The 19,807-nt window shown below is 52.6% G+C and overlaps 1 protein-coding gene across 3 annotated transcripts in view; it reads right to left on the bottom strand.

Moving 5' to 3' along the window:
- Window positions 1-19,807, bottom strand: part of PTPRN2 (protein tyrosine phosphatase receptor type N2) — a 723,823-nt gene that overhangs the window by 630,042 nt on the left and 73,974 nt on the right. For all 3 annotated transcript variants that reach the window (XM_036899584.2, XM_036899583.2, XM_036899582.2), the window contains exon 2: window positions 4,858-4,908. In XM_036899584.2, coding sequence (XP_036755479.2) covers window positions 4,858-4,908 — 51 coding nt within the window. The remainder of the gene's footprint in view (window positions 1-4,857; window positions 4,909-19,807) is intronic.

The raw sequence follows: 19,807 nt of genomic DNA on the forward strand, positions 1-19,807 counted from the left end.
CCGTGACACGTCTTGACATGTGTGCACTCATGTGACCATCACCCAGATCGAGACATCTAACGTGCTGATTTTTCCCCCATTTCACCACCCACCACCCAACTCCCTACGGTAACCCAGTCTATTCTGTGTCTGTGAGTCCATTTGTTTGGTTTGTTTGTTCATTTGCTTTGTGTTTTAGAATCCACAAATAAGTGAGATAAAGGATTAGTCTTTCTCCGACTTACTTCAGTGAGCATAATACCCTCCAGGTCCAGCCATGCTGCCACAAAGGGCAGAAGGTCCCTTCTTTATGGCTGAGTAATACTCCATTGTGCATGCGGACCGACTCTTCTTTATCCGTTTGTACTGACGCACTTCAACTGCTTCCATCGAATACAGCGCATGTGCTCCCAAAGCAGGCTTCAGGGGTCGCCCAAGAAAAGTCAGTGAATGGTGTCACCGGTGACAATCAAACCCCATGATTCGGCCTCTACTGAACGGATAAAATGACGCCTAAAGTCATGCTCCTCAACGTCTTTGTACAGAACCTCTGTGAGTAAAGCTATTATCAGACTCCCCCCCCTTGAAATCTGGAGGCCCCATCGGGGCGTTACTCCAGCTAAAGGGCCCGTAGTTCTCCGTGCCCACCGTGCCGCTCCGCCACCTGAACAGCAGCAGCATCTCCCAAACAGCGCCAAGAACGGCTGCCGTGAGCTGATTCCTTAAACCATCCCATGGAAGCCCTGCCAAGCTCCCCGAAATCAGCCTTAGGAAGTGGACGGTGCTGAGTGCACAAGGCCAGCTGCAGCCAAGCCTCCTGAGCCTTCAGCCTCGGCCTGTCCAGGGCCCTTCCAGGCCCTTCAGGCAGCTCCGGGTCCAGATGGCGCAGTCTTATAGCTGCCACCTAATCTCTTTTCAAACCAAACTGTACTTTTTCACTGTCCCCCAGTTGTCAAATTAAAGCTTATTATTCTATTTTTTCCAGTGAAATAAAACAGAATAGCTCTGTTTATTAAATTTGCCAAGGTGTGCTGAGTACCCAGTAGGTCACAACCAGCAGCTAACAGACCCAGCTTGGGATCACGAAACACAGAATGAGAAGGGAAAAATGTTCTGAGCACTTCCAACAAAAATATGTATTAGGTCTGCTCCCTTTAAGGCAAGGAAAGAATGAAGGAAGGAGAGAAGAAAAGATGGGGGGGCAGTAAGGAGGGACAGCGGGAAGGAGGGAGGGAGGGGGGAGGGAGGGGGTCTCCCTCGCATGCTGGGGGCCTCCAGTTTGCCGCTGGAGGGGCCGGCACAACAAAGAAGCACCACCAGCCTGAGACCTGACCTATCAGCCCTGCCCCAGATGGCTCAGCCCCTAGACCCAGCCTGCCGATGGGGCACCTGCTCCACTGCAGACCTGTGTGCTGGGGCCGGGGCAGCCACCCTGGATGGACAGCTCCGTCTGTCCACTCACTGCATCTCCCAGTAAGTCTCCCTGGCTCTCCAACCTTGGCTGTTGGCTAAGTTCATCCTCCGACTCCGCAAACAGGAACCCCGGTGTCAGCGCTGCAACTTACATTTTTCCTAGTCAGAAAATAGGCACTGAACTCATTTTCAAGTAGCTCCATAACGTCCCACACTGCAGACTCCCCGTAACTTATGAAGCCGTTCCTGCATGGGTGGGTTTACAGGCTTTACAGCATTTGCCATTATGAGTGCTGTTGCGCATCTTTGCTTTTAAATATGTGAACACCCAAAATAAATCAAATTGTCAGTATGTTTTTCAATTACTAGACACTGACAGATCCAGCCTGAAAGACCATTCCCAGCTCACACCCTCACCAGCCAGATGCCCTGCCCCTCCTCATGGTGTTACTCATATTTCGTTTTTGGCAATCTGACGGGTGTCGTTTATACTTCCAGCTCCCTGATTACTGCTGAGGACATCATCTAATCTGTGGGCCACTTTCACTCCCTCCTCTATAAATCACCAGCCCATCTTTGCCCATGTCCCTACTGAATCCCCTGCCGCTGTGTGTTCTGCAGGGATTTTCTCTGACTAGGACGCCGGCCGGCCGGTCAGCCAGCGCACTAATGGTTTTCCCAGTCTGTTCATCTTTCTGCTAATTGTGGAGAAACATACATAACATAATGTGCCATCTTGACCATTTTTAAATGCACAGTTCTGGGCATTAAGTACATTCGCATTGCTCACATTAAGGCCATTCCCACCTTCATCTCCAGAACTTTCCATCTTTGCAAACTGACTCTGTCTCCATTAAACACTAACTCCCCCACTTCCTCCCCAGCCTTGGCCCCCATTATCCTACATTCTATGAATCTGACTCCCCTAGGTCCTCATGTGAGGGGGACCAGACAGTATTTGACCTTTTGTGACTGGCTGATTGCACTCAGCATAGTGTCTTCAAGGTCCATCCATATTGTGGCAGGTGTCAGAACTCCCTTCCTTTTTAAGGCTAATATTCCACTGTACAAATACTACCTTGTGTTTATACACTCATCTGTTGATGGACTTGTGTTTCTACTTCCTGGCTGTTTTGACTAATGCTGCTGTGAATATGGGTGTACAAATACCTATTTCAGTCCTGCTTGATTCTTTTGTGTATATACACAGTAGTACTGCGGAGCATATGTTTAATTTTTTGTGGAGCCTCCATACTGTTCCCATAGCAGTTGTACCACTTTACATTCCCACCAACAGTGCACAAGGGGTCTACAATTTCTCCACATCTCTACCAATACTTATTTTCTGTTTTGTTTTTAAATAGTAGCCACCCTAAAAGGTGTGAGTGGTATGTTTCAACTTTCAACTTTCTTTATAAAGTATTTTACCCTGTGTAGACATTTTTATTTTAATTGTGATTAACAAGGTATGTTGGGCTTTCTGAAAACATATATAAGGTTAATAGGATTATATATTTCCACCTATAACCTAAAAAAGAGGGAGAGAGAGAAAACCCCTGTGTCCCACCACCACAGAGCACCCAGCCTTCACACAGCAGGCAGCCACTGTCAGGCTGAACCAGGTAGGCACCCGTGGCGACCACAGGCCAGGCCATGCCTTATCACTCCCTGTCAGCCATGAAAGCACCATTTTGTGAGACTGCACAATGCCCACTTTGTTATGTCCTAGACCTTAAGCTGCACTAGAAGAAAATCATATATCGTCTGTCTCCATAAATCATGGCCATGTATTTATATGCACATTTAAGTTGCTTTCCTTTTCCAAAGAACTGGAAGCTACTGTTTTACATAATACGTAAACGTAATTCTGGGCCAGGGAGGCAAGTGGAGGCCCAGAAGGAGCGCAGGCAGGGGGCTGCCCAGGCTGGAGGGGAGGGGCAGCCTCAGTTCTAGTTCTGCTGCAGCCCTTCCGGCTCCAGTTAAACGACACACACACCCCTTCCCCATAACCAAGCTTTACTGTGTCAGGAATGATGACATGTTTTTTTGAATGAAATCATTTTTGTTAAAGTTGTCTCCAAATAGAAAGTGCAGGAGGTACAATCAAAGGGACGTGGAGTGGGGGTGGAGCGGGAGGCCTGACCATCCAAAGCACCCAGGCTGGCCCAGCTGTGCAGGCCACAGACGGTCCTGCGTGCAACCACAGAGCTTCCGGCCTACTTTCCTCCAGCACAGGTCACCATTATCCCAATCCGCATAGAATTCTCCCCGCAAAAGAGAGAAGCACAGAAAAGAACCACCTAGAACTGCCTTGGGCATGGGAGTTGTCAGCCCTGAAACCCACCAGGCTAGGCTGGGACCCACAACTGTTCTCAGCAGGAGCTTGAGGCACGTGGTTTTTGACTTTCAGACCCTCAAATGGCGTCCCATGTGGTGCCCAGTGAGGATGGGTGAGGTCAGGGGAGTCCAGGCAGAGGCCCCTTCATGCAGGGAGGGCCTCATGGGGACTTGAGGAAAGGGCCCCAGGAGCCACAGGTCCTCTGCAAATGGGCTCCACCCATAGGCACGTGCATTTGCCCAGAAAACCTGTGCCAGGATCTGGGCAGGGACAAAGTCCACCTCCCCACCCCCCAAACACACACCACAAACTAAGGGCAGGGCAGAAGAGGACAGCCCCTTGCCAGCCAACAGGGTGCCCTATGCAGACCCCACCCGACTTCGGAGGAGACACAGGCAGGGTTCGTTTGTGTGCTCCAGCCTGAGCCCCCCTCAGGGGTTCTGAAGAGCCACTCGCAAATGGCACACTGCCCAAGATTTGCTACACACCAGAGAAGACATGGTTTCCTGCTTCCAAGAGGCAGCTCTTCCGAGCAGGACTCAGACAGAAAGCAGAAGGACCTGGTCTTTGCAGAACTGGCTACAGGACGACCCTCTTCTCTGGCACCTCAGGCCCACCTTGCAAGCTTTGAGCCCTACCTGAAAACACACAGCACCAAACTTTCCTTCTCCACCTGATAAGGGAGGAAAGAGGCACATAAAGGGTTCAGGCTTCCCGCGGACAGCAAGCACTGCTGGGCAGAGTGGCCACGGGGAGAGAGCGGCCCCAGCTCAGAGGGTGCAGCTGGGCACTGAGGATGCGGGCAGTGCCATCTAGACGCACCTCCCATGGGGCATCACCACGGCCTGGAGCCCACATCTTTGGCCATGAGGCATCTCATCAGTTGTCCTAAGCTACTGCGGTACAGGTATGATGCAGATGCAGATGAATCCTGAGCGTGAAGGTCATGTGCCGCTCACGCTAACTTTCCGTTTCACCCTGATAACACACAGAGGACTTTCATCTGCACAGCCTCCTTCAGAGCATCAACAGAAGCAGAGCTCACAAAGAGCCTTTGCTCCACACAGAACGGGGTTCTGGGGCTGCCCCAGTCAACAGGAGAGAGGAAGCCCGGACGGCACACTTACCGTTCACACAGGTCTGCGATGGTCTGCAGAGGCCATCCTCAAACAAGCAGCCTGGGGAGGAGAAATTGAAAAGAAGCTGGTCAGTGCCGTGGAGAGCGGCCCCTGTCAGGCGCCTGAGGAAGACCCCGCCAGCTCCTTGGCGGGATTACTCAGGGGCCAGAACAACCTGCCCGGCCTGAGCTGGTGCGAGGGAGAACAGGAGACCCACCTCTGCATCAGGAGCTGAGCACATATCTCCTGCCTTCCTTCCGGCAATAGCAAGGGGCCCTTCCAGGGCAGCAGCAGAGGGAACATGGGGCACCGGGGTTCCCCCGGGGTGCTGCCAGCATCATCAGGAGAAGAGGACCTCTGGGCCCTGCTCTCAAAACCCTGTGCCTGCCACCTTGTGCACGTGAAGTGCACACACAGCCTGCATTCCTCCCCAAAGAGACAGGCTGTCCAAAGCACCCAGGGAGGATGTCACTCCAACAGGAGAGACAGGAAGACCGTGAGATAAGCTGACGCCAAACAGATTTACCCACCACGGGTTAACACATGAAACCACAGAGCCAGTCAGGAAAGGCGCACACTCTGCCCTGTGGTCAAGCACATCTTAGGTGAAGAGAAAGGACATGAGGAGAAATACCCACCCAGCAGGGCGGACCAGTGAGACTAGGGTGTGAACAATGAAGGGCCCCCCTCAGGGTCCCTGACACTATATGCACACCTACCCCACTGGAGGGCCATCAGGCAGATACATTCTGAACACACCATGCTTTGGAGTGACACTGAGAACACATTCCTGCCAAAGCATAATACCAGTATTCCTGCTTTCCAACTAACAAACTCCTATTCGTCCACCAAGACCCAACTCAAAAGCCCCCCCTGGAATGTCCTTTGACTAGACTGGCAGGTGCATTCTGTCCAGGCCTCCACCGTAGCACTCACCAAGTGAGTATTGTATTGTGATTGCCAGTTAAGGGCCTATCTTCTTCTCCTGAACATGAGATTCTCAAGGTTAGGAACCATACAATTTATCTTTTGTCCTTTGCCATTTCCTCTTCGGATCCCTGTGGCTACCCATCCCTGTGCCCACAGCACATGCTCATGACTGGACGAACAGATGAAAGAGAATGGCAGTTAGGAGGAAGTTACTAATTAAAAGGGAATTCAGCCTCCAGAGCCATGGTAACTGCCTCCCAGGGAATTGCTCTAGAATCCTTATACTGATGCATTCGATTCCCTTAAACAAACATGGGTTAAAGAAGGCACAAAACCAGGAACTATAAAGTCTGCAAAGCAAATGCCATTCCGGAGCCAAAGGACAGAGCCCAGCAGAGGACAGAATCACCATGAACACACAGAAATAGTAAGTCCCACTTGGGGAGCCAGATTTTATGGACCCAGCATTTCAGAGAAGCCCTAGGGGGGCTTCCACAAACCTGCCACAACCTGCACGCCCTGCCCTGAGCCTCACCTCCAAGCAGATTCCATTTCCCCAAAACAACAGAATCTCAGGAAAAACAGTACTTCATTGTCTAGTCTCCTCCGAACACATCTCATCGCCTGCCCGACCTATGAACTGACGTTCGCGTCCGCATCCGGGTCCCCCTCTCCCGTGGCCCCGCTCCTCCGGCTGAGCCCATGGTGCCTGCTCCGTGCAGCGCCTGAGCCAGGCAGCGTGAGGCAGGAGGGGTCAAACAGCCTGAAAGGAAAGCTGCCAGTGGACACCCCCCCAAGAGACAGACCTGAATCCAATCTGGGTCCCCAAAGCAGTGACCTTGAGGAAGTTGCTGGGCCCACTCCGTCTCAGCACCCAGGCAGTAGAGTCAGGGCCAGCAAGCGCACCTGTGGACTTCACGCAAGCTACCCAGCAGGTGACCATCAAGGCTGGAACGCCAAAGAACTGCCGAGGGTCCCCGACGAGGAGCCGGGCTCCCGTGCCCCACCCCCGACAGGCACTCGGAAGCGAGCTCCCCTTGACACCGAATCATCCCAGGGCGGCTCCAGCACCCACAGAAGGCTTGGAGGAAGGCGGGACGCGGGGAGGGGGCAGACTTGCGGCTCCGGCCAAGACTCACTCGCACCGAGAGTTCTGGGTCTGTCGAGGGAAGCAGCGCAGCAGACTGTGACAAGGGTAGCGGGAGCAGGACGCCTTCACTCGCCTTCCCCCTGCTTTAATCACGGCTGACAGTCAGACGCGACTGGAAGAGCCTTGCATTGCAATTAACCCTGGGACTGCACGCCGCGAGCAGGGTCCTCATGTCATCCATTCCGAGGAACAGCTGAGAAACGGCACGGGGAGACCTCCGCCAGCGGTATTTCAAGCTACCAGGGCTTCAAGTGTTAAGCATGTTTCACCCAGCCAGGCAATAGGCTAATCTAACAGCTAATTCATTTGTGTTGTTATTTGCTCTGAAATTAAGAAAGACCATATTTCATTTTAAGTATCAGCCACCTACTAATAGTGATTATGACTATAAATCACAGAGAAATAAGAAGACATCCATTCCTCTGACGGACATGTGCCTCTGCCCTGTGCACACACTTCCCAAGTCCACACCTCCTCCCTCTGCACCTCCTGCGTCCATGCTGCTACCCTGTGCCCAAACCCACGAGGGGCCCAGGTGCAAGGGTCACAAAGCTAAGCAGTACAATCCCACAGCAGTCCCTCTGGCCCTTGACCTCTTGGGGCCCTGTAATAAAAAATTGGAATTCCTCAACTTTAACGGGTGAGAGCACCTTAGGTGAAACCAAGGGCAACATTCCCAAATCCTCAGACGGGGAACTGCTGGCTTGTACCCCCGAGGACCCCATGCCCACATGGACCCCGCCCTGAGTGGACCCCTCCCCGGCCCCTTCCCTTCCCGGTGCCCCCTCCAGAGAGCGACACTGCAGAGACAAGTGTGGCCTGAGAATCAAGGGACCCGGCCACCCGGCCCCACCACCGACAGGCCCTGGGCACCAGGGGAGCCATCACCCTCCTGGTCTCATCTTCTCCCCACAGGGTCTGCAAAAGCATTTAGATGGGCACGTGCACACTGACATAACAGAGGTTTGTGATCAAACAATGTAAGAAAAAGATGAATTGTCTTGCCAATGGGTTTCAGCCCCAGGCAAGTTCGCTATGTATGCAGTGTGACCAAAGAAAATGACAGCAAAACGTTCTTGGGGTGAAAGGGTTATACCCAACTTTATTTCCAGGTGGCAGGTCAGTCACTAGAATCCCATTCACTCAGAGCAAGTCTGCAGGCAGCGAGCCGGTCTCTGCCTCTGGGCCCCTCTCTCTGCACATCCATCCTCTGGGCCTCTGTCCTCGGCGCTGCCACCACCCCAGCCTCTGCTCTGCTCTCCTGCAGCCTTGCAGCCCTGCCACCCTGTCACACCCAAAGCACTGGGCGGAGCTCTTTATATAGAGTCAACAGCCCTGTATTGCCCACAGGTGTGCAGTGAGCTAGTCAACCAGGGCCAGGTGAGAATCCTGGCCACAGGAACTCTCATTTATCCACATGAATTCTCTCACCAAAAGATGCAATAATTCCCCTTCAGAGAGCAACACAAACAGAAGCAGTGGTTCCAGATATTCTACAAGCCACCGATTCTACAAGAACCCCAGATTCTTAGAGCCCCAGAGCAGTCTCACCCTATTTCCTTAAAACTTAGAACCAACAGTGCTACTAAGCCAAGAACAGGTTTGTATTGTAGCCAAATAAAAGTACGACAAGATCCACCTGGCTCTTCATGTGGCGCGCCGGCACGGGTTTGCTCCCGTTCTCCGCAGACAGCGAGGCCTCACACGCGGATTTCCTGCTACATCACATCCCTCCCTCTTCTCGCTGAGCAGCCCAGGACAGTGAGTCACACGCGGGCGTGACCCTCCCAAGGCCTCGGGCAGCTTTGCTCTCGGGCTCACACCCAAGTGGCCACTTGCTGACGGGGGCTTCCCACACATCGTCTCCAGTCCTGCGAGCAGCCCCGCAGCGCGCCCACCTTACGGAAGAGGAAATGGGCACTGAGGAGCCCGTGGCCGGGCTCAGAGCCCGGTGTCTCTCCCAGAGCATGCTCCCCGCCGAGACCACCCAAGCTGTGCAGGCAGGACGGCGCTGTGCTCGCACAGCTTCACGAGGGCAGAGGCGGGAGGGGCGCCGCCGCGTCCTCACTTGGAGCCGCATGCCCACGACCCTCAGCGGCAGCTCCCGACTCCTGCTGCCCAGCCTCGGGACAGGAATCCATCTGAGGAAGGAAAAGGCGAGCCTGGGCTGTGATTTGGCCAACGACCACACACGCGCGCACGCGCCACTTGAAAGGCCAACCCCCGGTCCCCCTCAAGCTCCTCCTCCTGTGATCGCGACCTCTCGGTAAGACAGGCGCCCCGGGGCTCTCGCCACCGTGCAGCTGGGTTCCTGGCCTCCACGCTCTGCCTGTGCCTCCCAGGGGCCTCCAGAGCAGCTCACAGCTCAGCAGGAAGGGTTGGGAGGTCACGCAGAGTGGGTGGCTGGCAATGCACGGACATAGGTGCCCTCAGCGACCCGCAGACAGATGGCAGGTGTGGGAAAAGCCCCTCTGTACACATGACCAGGGGCACCATCCTTGACACAGCCAACGTGAGGCATGTCTCAGAGCAGCCGGTAGACAGAAGGGCAGGAAGCCAAAGGAAACAATGCCGGCCTGCCCAGGACCAGGCCCCCGGCTGCAGACCTCGGAGGCCGGCGCAGGCAGGCACACTCTCTTTGCTGGCATTTGGATGGGTCTACATTTGGCTCACACTCTGCTCTCTACTATCTAGACACTTTCCTTTCTCCGGGAGCTGCTTCTTGGCTCTCAGACGTCTAAACAGCAGCAACTGGAAGCTGCAAGATACTCATGCGTGCAGTGCTTTCCACGTGACGTCGGTGCCTGTGAGCACAGGAAACTGCGGAGCACAGCAGGAAGGCAGTCCCAGCTGCAGCACTGCAGGCCACAGTGACTCCTGGTGGCCAGGCCAGCGAGGATGGTGTGGGGCGCCTGGCAGGCCCCAAGAACCCCTGGACACGGAGCTAGGCACACTCCCCCTTCACACCTGCAGCCCAGTTCATGGGCATGTCCTTGCACATGAGCCTCCCCAGCATCCCCCAGGATCCCCGGGACACCGCAGGCCTGGGTACACTGGGGCGCTGAATGCGTGAGGAAGTCACTTCTTGGTCTGCAGGCACAAGAGGTTGAAGGAGTGACCTCTGAGGCCTGGCCCCCCGATGTGAGGACCTTTGCAGAAAGGCTCTATTGCTTCCATCGCTCTGTTACTCAGAAAGTGGTACAAAGCACAGGAAACAAGTACAAGATATTTGTAACACACACATCCACCCTCTTTACGTGCCGTCCCCTCCCACAGGCAGTGCCCGCAAGCGTGCATCTGGACCAGGAGCAGGTGCACCTGGCCTGCTGGGCAGCAGGAGGTGCCCTGCTGGGGTGGGCAGAGGCCAGGACAGTGGCAGCTGGGTGGGCCCAGGGGGCATCCTGCCTTCTCCACCGCCACCACCAGGCTCTCCGGGTCAGGGGGCAGCCCCTCCAAAGACCAGAGGAGCAGCTGCATGCCCAGGCAGGGAAGGCACATGAGGTGGAGGCTGAGCCGGCCTCACACCCGCCCAGGAGGCAGTTCTGAAACAGGTGTTGAACCAGTTCAGAGGACTGTAAAGCCCAGCTGTCCTGAACTGACACCTGACAACATGGACTGGGATGCCAGCTGGGGCTGCACATCACACAGGGTGCCTCCTGGACACCTGGCCCCGGGGCCCCAGCCATCACCTGCTGACTTTCCCAAGCACATGTCGCGTGGAAACCTGAGAGTCCAGCGGCACCTGCTCACTCACCTCCCTGAGCAGCAGCCCGCGGGCTCCTGCTTGTCCACACCCAGCGAAGCCCCAAGGGGATGGTCCTTCCTCAGATGCTCGCACATCCCCTGGGCACAGCAGAAAACGGAGTCATGTGAATGCAGAGAAGCGAGTCTCACGAACACACCCTTCCTTGCTGCCCCTGCAAAGGTGTTTTACACTACAACACCGTGAAGCTTTTGTGCAAGAACACACGCCATTTCATAACTGAAAGCTGTGTTGGCAGAGTTCACCCACAGAAGCCATGCTTCCCCTCGGTGCCCAGCTAACTCTCAGAGCCTTGCCAGACACATGGCCCAGTGACCATGCTCTGGAGCTCACTACCCACATCCCCACCGCCCTCATCGCTAGTGATTCTGTGTCTGTCCTGGGTCCTCCATGCCTGAGAGAAAAAGACAGTGCCTTGAGCCCCGTGAACCTGGTATTCTGTACAGTGTGGCCCTTCAATAATCAGTACTGACCGACAGTGTTAATTCCTTATCAGTTTGGCTTCGGTGCCAGTCTACCAAAACAGTGATAGTCACAGAGGCATTTTCTCTCTCCCTAGTGGAAGGCGCTAAGTGGTATAATAACCTGAGGTTCTGGGCAATTACATTCAATTGCACTCTTTTCTAGGGACACTCTTTTCTAAGATTAAAAGAGACATCCTTTTTAAAGTCATCTGCATTTTAATATTCTGAGGATGCCATCCTGCCCGTGAACTGGGTGAACTGAACACACTCAGCAGGGGTGAGAATGTAGGGCCACACGTGCCCAGCACACTGCTATGCCATCACCACGGTCATCACAGGCCGGGAGGCAAACACTCACGGTGGATCCTCGGCACCCACTGTGGTGTCCTGTATGTGTCTGTCTATCAGACCAAAAGCAAATGCACATTTAACTAAGGCAGGGTCTGCAGGCAGACAGGAAACCAGTTCTACATGAAGAGTGCTTCTTTTGGAGTAAGACCCTGAAAAGCAAGCAAGAGATTAAAGACCCTCAGCCCAGAGTCTGGGCTGCCACCTCCAGGCTGTGTGCTTCTCGGAGCAGAGAACAGCCCTGAGACCGGTGTTCAGACGCCCCGGGTCTCAGCTCAGCAACGTGTGCTGTGGGTCAGAACACCTAGTGTCCTTCTCCCAAGATCTCAGATTAAAGCTGTGATTTCCATTTCAGGACAAAAGGGAAGGGAGACAGAAAGAGAGCAAAAGAGGGAGGGAGAGAGTAGCTGCCCGCTCTGCCCCAGGACTGCCCAGGAGGAGGGCACCACACTGTCACAGGCAGTCGGCCTCTCTGAGTGGCCATCGTGGCAGGGCAGACTCAGAGCTGAGCGGCCGTGGGCATTGGCGCACACCCCTTGCTGTGTGTCCATCCATAAAGGGGCTGGCCAGGGGCTGGGATGGGAAGAAACCCCTCCAGGGGTGAGAGGGAGTTCTGACTATGGGGCTGAGTGCCCAGCGGCAGCCTGCCTGCGGCCAGCAGCCAAGGAAACCACAGCCCTGGTCCTGCACATAAAGCCACCCCTGGTCCCTGGTAATTAGTGAGGGGCTCTGTGAGGGGCACTCCCACCCAACAGGTCAGACCCTCAGGGCATCTGGGAGGCTGCCAGGCTAGCACTGTCCTTCTGTTTCACTCTGAGGGGGTTGTCCCATGAATCCCTGAAGTGCATGTGGTAACAGTTTTTTATTTGACTTGACGGTCCAGGGTCCAGGGTGCACACTGGCCAGTGGGGTCAAAGAGCCACTCACACTGTGGACCTGGGACGGGCTCATCAGCTTCCCTCAGAGGGTCACCTGAGCGGTCCTTTCTCTTTCTTGCATGCCCACCCCACAGGCTCAGGACACCAGTGGGAACAGGACGGCCCCAGATGACCCACTGTGTCCCTCCCAAAGCACCTGGGGCTTCAGGGCTTTCGATGTGGGGGGCCTTCTATCCACCACATTCATCCAGCCTGGATGGTCCCGCAGTGCTGTCAGGGCTCAGAGACCTCAATCCCGGCCCTGCTGAGCCCACGAAGAGGCAGCAGACCGCCTTGCTGCCCGGAGACCACAGTGCCGGGTCGTGAGACACAGCCCCCACCTGTGTGCAGCACACTAGGACACCCTCACTGAACAGCCAACCTCCCAGGAACCATCAAGAGCCGGTGATGTCACTAACAACACATTGATCTGTTCTGCTATGGGCCTGGCAGGCCCTCCCTGTCACACAGCTTCAAACTGTGGGCACCACACTCTCCAGGCTGGGGTAGCCCCAGGCTCGGTGCTCCGCACGCCGACACTGTGCTGTGCCTGGCTGGCGAGGTGGACTGTGGGGCCACACAACACCAGGTCATGACAGACGGCCCCCCACCCACTTCTCCCCACATCCTTGCTTGGTCGGCTCTGTTCTGGTGGTACTTGCATTTAGCAGGAGCTAAAAACACACTCAGCACTTGGCCTCACATCTCCTTTTGGTCCTGTGAAGGGCGTTCTTGCTGGAGGCAGGTCCCACTGGTGGCCCACCCACCCACAGCCCACTCTTCACACACAGAGCCCTTTATTCTATATAAACATTACAGAACAGGATGGTCAGCAGGTCCCATGATAATTTTTTCTTTATTTCTTTATTCCCAGAATAAAGAAAAACTAAACTCTAATCATGACTAAATCCCTTGATTTCAAGTTCCTAATTACCTATGTTTATTTAAAAATAAAAAATTGGTCCAAATTCAGGATATCTGCCAGAATTTGGGGCTTTGTTTTTAAGGTACAGGAGCTAATTTTTAGGAAATGCATTGTCATTGTGGGCACTGCATTCCTGCTTCGCTATTTTAATCAACTTCATTTAGATGCAGAACTGAGGGCATTCTAATTGGCTCTATGTTTTTTTGTCCTCAGACAGTTTCTTGAAATGGAACAGAAATCTTCCAAAGAAGGATATTTTCCAAATTATTGTTTTGGATTAAGGAAGCACTTCTAAGCTAGTTTCCATAGATACAAAGATAAAGAAAAGCTGTGAAAAAATATGTAAGGAGGAGACTTGAATGTCAAACACTGTACAAATAGCCACTTTGTTAGGAGAGAGAACCCCAACTGGTGATTAGTGGGTAAAACTGATGTTGACCCATCTGTAACTCCCACAGGAGGGGGGTGAAGGTCTGGTCACTAGACCAGGACGAGATCCCACTCCTGCCACTGTCCTGTCACAGACCCCTCTCTTGCATGTGTCCTACCTGATGGACATGATTGCCTATGCTGGTGTCATTAAACTGTGTATCTTATGGCCCTTAAGGTTATTTCCTCCCACAGTCCCTGTGGCCTGGACCCGCCCCTGGCTGCAGCTGCCACATGGTGACTGCTCTGGACTCCCCACCTGTTCAGCTACTGACTGCCTGTGGGATGGGCGAGCTGTGGACTTAATCTGCGCAGGACTTTGAATTTAGCTGAATCCTCTGGCTTGAGGATTATCATGATTTTATTGCTGTTGTTTCTGTATGTTATTAGTCTGGTTACAGTGCTCCAGTTTTCTCTCACTGGGGCCATTGCAAAAGATGGGGGAGTGAGTAGATTATGAAGTGAGATTTCTGGAAGTGTGGGCTGTGGGTAAAATTGCAACATTTCAAGAATCTCTCACCTGGCCTTACTGCATGTCCATATCAACAGGTGTTCCCAAGTGGTGGAGTGAAGTAGTCCAACTCCATATCAATAGATAATTACTCAAGGGAAGTGAGGGCATATCTGGACTGGAGAGGTTGGGTGGGGTCCCTTTTTGCAGCCGGGTCACAAGAGACACGGGTGAGCAGAAGTGGATGACTGCTTGTAAGCAATAAATGGGTTTCTCCCACTTTATTTCTCTCTTTGATTTTGGTTTCAAAGGTATTTTGCCCCAGGTTGGGAAGGTGTATTCCCCCCGGAGTCACGCGACTAAATACAGCATGCCCCAGGATCTGGACCAGAAGCCGGGGAAAAGAGTGCATCACATAGCCTAGATGTCTAAGTACGCACACTTGCTGTAAATACGTGAGGTACAGGGCTTAAAGGGGAAACAAGATTCTTGGCAGTGCCAGGCTGACTTAGCTACGGTCTCAGATGAACAGGGGAAAAACCAGCCCTAGTTTCCCATTCTTGCAGCCGAGACCCCTTTGACAGTGGTATGTAAGCACACGACTCTCCTTACTACAGTCATACTATTTTGTCATCATCACATGACAGAACACAGTATTTCCCAAACTTTGGCATGCACATGAATCCACTGGGGGTCCTGATGCAATGTACTTATGATCCCCTAGGCACTGGGTGGGATCCGAGGTTCTGCATTTCCAACAAGAAGGAAGGGTACCCCTTGCAGAAATAATCTGACTGTTGTGCAAATTAATAATTAATACTAATTAATATATTTAAAGTAATTAATAAAGGGACCTGGGAGGAGCTCACACGCCACCAGGCTGTTATAACTACTTTCCCAAACAACAGGAGGAAGGTCTCCACCTGCCCCAGCAACAGCCCAGCCAATGAGGGGCTGCCACAACTCAGCCAATGAGCAGCCAGCACACATGGGCCCCACCCCTTTTCCTCCAATGAGCTTTTTGCTCAGAACAGCCCTTTTTTCATACAAAAGAGGCTCTCCTTGGTTCCTGGACTCACGTGTGGTTTTGCCCACAGTAGATTCTTATCCCAATTGCAATTCTCTGCTGTTCCCCAATAAACCCATTTTTTACTGGAAAAATAACTGACAGTTTTATTTTTAAGGTTAGCAATGTAAAAACCTAGATTAGCGTATTATCAAAGATTGAACTATAAGAAAATTTAACAAATTCTGCAATTTATTTTTTTGAGTCCAAATTCTTTCTCATCCCAAAAAGCAAGTGACATGACTTCTTCAAATTAGTTCAAATTAATTACATAGGAAAAATCATGTCACCTAATTCTTTACTAATAAATTAGGTTCCATTTTAAATTAGATGCATATTAAAATGTACACTGTAATTTAATCAGGGTTAAAGTAAAAACTGTATTTATTGCCTAATGTTTAGAATTCTTATACTATGAGCTCAAAAAATACCACATGGTTTATTTTGGTAATTTTCTGGTTCTGTTTTTAAAAGATGAGATGTTTCGGTCTGTGGTTTGTGAGCACTTGTCCACAAATACCACTGTGGCGAGTGTTGTCTCACAGCCAATGGTGAAAACCCCAAAGACACACAACGTTGCTACACCGCCCTTCATCGCTGCTCTCTGAAGCCTGCTGACAACTGGGTGCGAATGCAGGGCCGTCCTGACCGCGGCCGTGCCTGGGAAGCCAAGTACCCACCGCCCCAGAGGCCAGGCAGGCCTCTGCTCCCGGACCCTTGCCCTCCGAGTCAGCACACCGCCAGCTGCGTACGAGTAGCCGATAACTTTAGAGATCTTAGCTGATTTCCATAACTGACCCTTCAGGCCACTTGTCTTTTCTCTTCTGGAGCTCTAAATTCCCACCCTTGTGTTTTAAACTCACCAATGAAGAGTGGGCCTGAGACTGCAGGCCCAGCACCCTCGGTTCCCCAGCGGCCTCGTGGAGTGCCCCAGGGGTGTGGAGAGGTGACTGTGTAACCTCCAGGTCCTCTGAGTAGTGAAGTTCCCCGCAGTTGTTGCCAAATGCATCCTGCAATCAGAGTCAGAACCACGAGACAGGTCCACCCCAGCTGCACAGGGACAGGCCGCGAAGCGCACAAGACAAGGTCACATAAGATCTGTGTCGGACGATGAGACTGGTTGCAGGAAGAGGGTCTGAAGTGAATTTGAATTATAATTGTCTTTATTCTCTTTAACTTGCTACCTTTCAACATCAGTGTGCTTGTGCGTCCTACTAGCCACTGTAGATATGGATTAAATGACAGAACAAAGATAAACAATTTAAACTGCATCAGAGTTAAGTAACCTAAGGAATAATTAGCAGCATCCAATTGGCAATAATGTTCTGCAGACTGCAGTGAGTAAATATTCAGAAAGGGCCCCAGGGAGACAAAATTTAACAGGTTTCTCCTCTGCAGGACTTCTCAGAACCTTCAGTACTGCAAAGGGCCATGCTTTCTTCTAAAGAAGATCCTACAGATAACTTGCCAGACTACTTGAAATGCAACCCTTACCACACTGACCTCGTGGAGATATGGCCAACTAGCCCATGGCTGAGCGTGGCCTGTGAGAGTCATCCTGCCTGGTTGTTCTGTCTTAAGCACACAAAGGACTTGTTAAAACACGGATTCCTGGGCCCAACTCGAGTTTAGACATGGGATGGGACCTGCGATTCTGCATCTCTAGTGGTGCTAAAGCTCCTAGACCCCATTCCCAACACAACTGGTCAGGTAGATGGTTTCCTGGATGTGTTCAGAAGAAGCCAGTCTGGGGAGAAGCTCTGGGCCTGGTGCATCTGGATCATTCTGTACCCCAACGTCCCCCTCTTAGCAGGTCTAATGTATTTTAGGGGTTAGAGGTGCTGGGACTTTATATCAAGTTTCTTTAATCTGGTATTTTTCTATTTTTTGTTATTTTTACATCTAACAATAACGTCATTGTGCGTGCACATGTAAATGACAATCCATTACTGAGACCACATAGGGGAAGCATCACTATTTCCTCCTGAAAGGAATTCTTTCCTTTACGGTTTCTTCTGGTTTAATTTAATCTCAAATCCCTTCCTGCCCTGTGTTACGACCAAGCAAACAATGCCTTGCATGCTGCCTTCTAGCACCCGAGACCCATTCGCTCTTCCAAGTATCAGGAAACAGGCATTTGCTGAGAAGGCTCCATCCCTTGAATTCCTCCACCCAGAACACGATTAATGGGCCAAACGTACGTGAGAGAACAGCCTGCCTTCTGCTGAGGATCCATGTTCCCAACCCGGTACTACCCAGGGCGAGGCTTTTTCCTTGCAGACCCTCCCACATCCCAAGTCTGGGAGGAATCCTGGAGGAGAACAGATTTGCTGAAAACCGAAGGGTCGCTCACCTCCAACAAAGAGACCGGCACTGCACACCAGCTACTCTCGTCTTCTGGGTAAGAGACACAGCTGAAAGTCTGGCGACAGATGACCACGGGGACAGCCACAGAGAGGGTCTCACGGCTGAAGGAGCCCAGCCCAGCCTCCCCGGGAGGCATCGTCCTGGGCGGTACACGGGCCCAGGCGGCAGTGCTGTCGTGACCAGGGAGGCGACTCATGTCAGAACAGCTCGGAATAGCCGAGGCCTTATTCTGCTCTGCGGAGTACCAAGTGTGCCTCTGGGAAGTTCCCCTGCCGACCCTTACAGCACTTGTCATGACAGAGCTGAGGTGACAAATCACCCGGCATAAAGCCGAGCACGCGTGTTCTCGGTGAGTTCCACAGGATAGCCCCTCCAATGTTTAAATTTGGCTCTTCTTCAATTAAAATATCTCCAGCTCTTTCACATGACATGGCTTCAAACCACTCTGCTGAGCTAGGCCTCCCACCCTCAGCACTGACCATCCTGTGCAGACCTGTCTGAAGAGGAGACGCAGGCCTCAGGCCTGGGCGGAGAGCTTCGGGGGTGAGCCGGCACGCGCAGCAAGCGCACAGTCTTCCTCCCGGCTCTCACTGCCCTCCGGGCCCAAGAGCTGGAGGCCACCGTCCCACCTGGAAGTCACAGACAGGACACTCCCGGGGGTGCTTCAGCATCAGCGGGGTCGGCCCGCTCGGGGATACGCAAACCAAGGCCCCACGTTTCGGGACCCAGCCCGCCCACCTGCTGACATCTGCGTACGGTTGCTTTCATCTGCAGCAGCTGAGCTCAATAGCGTTGATGGAGACGATGGCCTGAAAAGCCTCAATTATTTACAGAAAAAAATTAGTTGACCCCAGTTTGTTAAAAGGAGAGCAGGTTGCTTGTAGGGCCAAAAAGAAAATCGAAATTTGGCTTTGAAAGATGAGCAGGAACCTACCAGCACACGGCCAAGGCCATCTACCACCCACAGCTCAGGACGCAGCCGCCCTGCTGGCGTCGCAGCTGCCAGCCCACTGTGCCCCTCGAAACCCTTCCTGATGGCCACGGCCTAGAGCTTGCATGGAGCACGTGACTGGCCTCGCCTCCATCCATGTCCACAGCCCAGGTCCCACGGGGCAGTCGTGCACCCCAAACCTGGATTCCACCACCCAGGAGCACACAGGCCCATCACACCAAGGACTCTAATTTCACATTAGAACACAGGCTGTTTGCTTTTCAGATTCACAGCTAAGTCCTGTTCCCACCACCAGCCTCCCGACCCCAAGAGCAGAACTCTGTCCTCATCCCCACGGAAATTCACCTTTGTATGTGACTCATTTTCCCAGCCTAAATCTATCTGGATTCTACTGGTGCAATCCAGCTTCTCTCCAGACCTCCCTGCCGTGCGTCCTGGGCAAACTTAAGCAGATGCTTCACGTCTGATTCCTGGGCACTGGAGGGCAGTGGTGGGGGCAGAACAGGATGGGGCCACCACCTCTCCCCACCAGGCCAGCCTTTTCCAAACCAGAAACAACCCACCTTCCTTGCACTGCTGAAGGCGAACAATCCAGCACTGTGGTGATGAGAAGACAGAAATAGAAGCACTAAACATGAAAAACTGGACTTGGGTGTTGGAAAGGGCTCTTGTTTAGGAATAGAAGGTTCTGGATATGCAATGTTGCCAGGGACAAACTGCACGTTTTCTCTGCACCTGTTTACTTAAACAATTATTTTTGATTTTTCATACATAAAAGTTTAAAATGTTAAGAAAATGCAAAAAAACACAAGGAATAAAGAAACACACCATTCACCTCATCACTCAGAGATAACATCCCTGCTAATATTTTGGTTTTCAGTCATTTCTCTATACATATTTATAAAAATAGGTATCGCGAGAGGGGGCGGAAGATGGCGGCGTGAGTAGAGCAGCAGAAATCTCCTCCCAAAACCACATTTATCTATGAAAATATAACAAAGACAACCCTTCCTAGAATAAAGACCAGAGGACACAGGACAATACCCAGACCACATCCGCACCTGAGAGAACCCAGCGCCTCGCGAAGGGGGTGAGATACAAGCCCCGGCCCCGCGGGAGCCGAGCGCCCCTCCCCCCAGCTCCCGGCGGGAGAAGAGCAGGCAGAGCGGGAGGGAGACGGAGCCCAGGGCTGCCGAG

The sequence above is a fragment of the Manis pentadactyla genome, chromosome 7 (genome assembly GCF_030020395.1).
Source record: "Manis pentadactyla isolate mManPen7 chromosome 7, mManPen7.hap1, whole genome shotgun sequence".
Taxonomy (NCBI): domain Eukaryota; kingdom Metazoa; phylum Chordata; class Mammalia; order Pholidota; family Manidae; genus Manis; species Manis pentadactyla.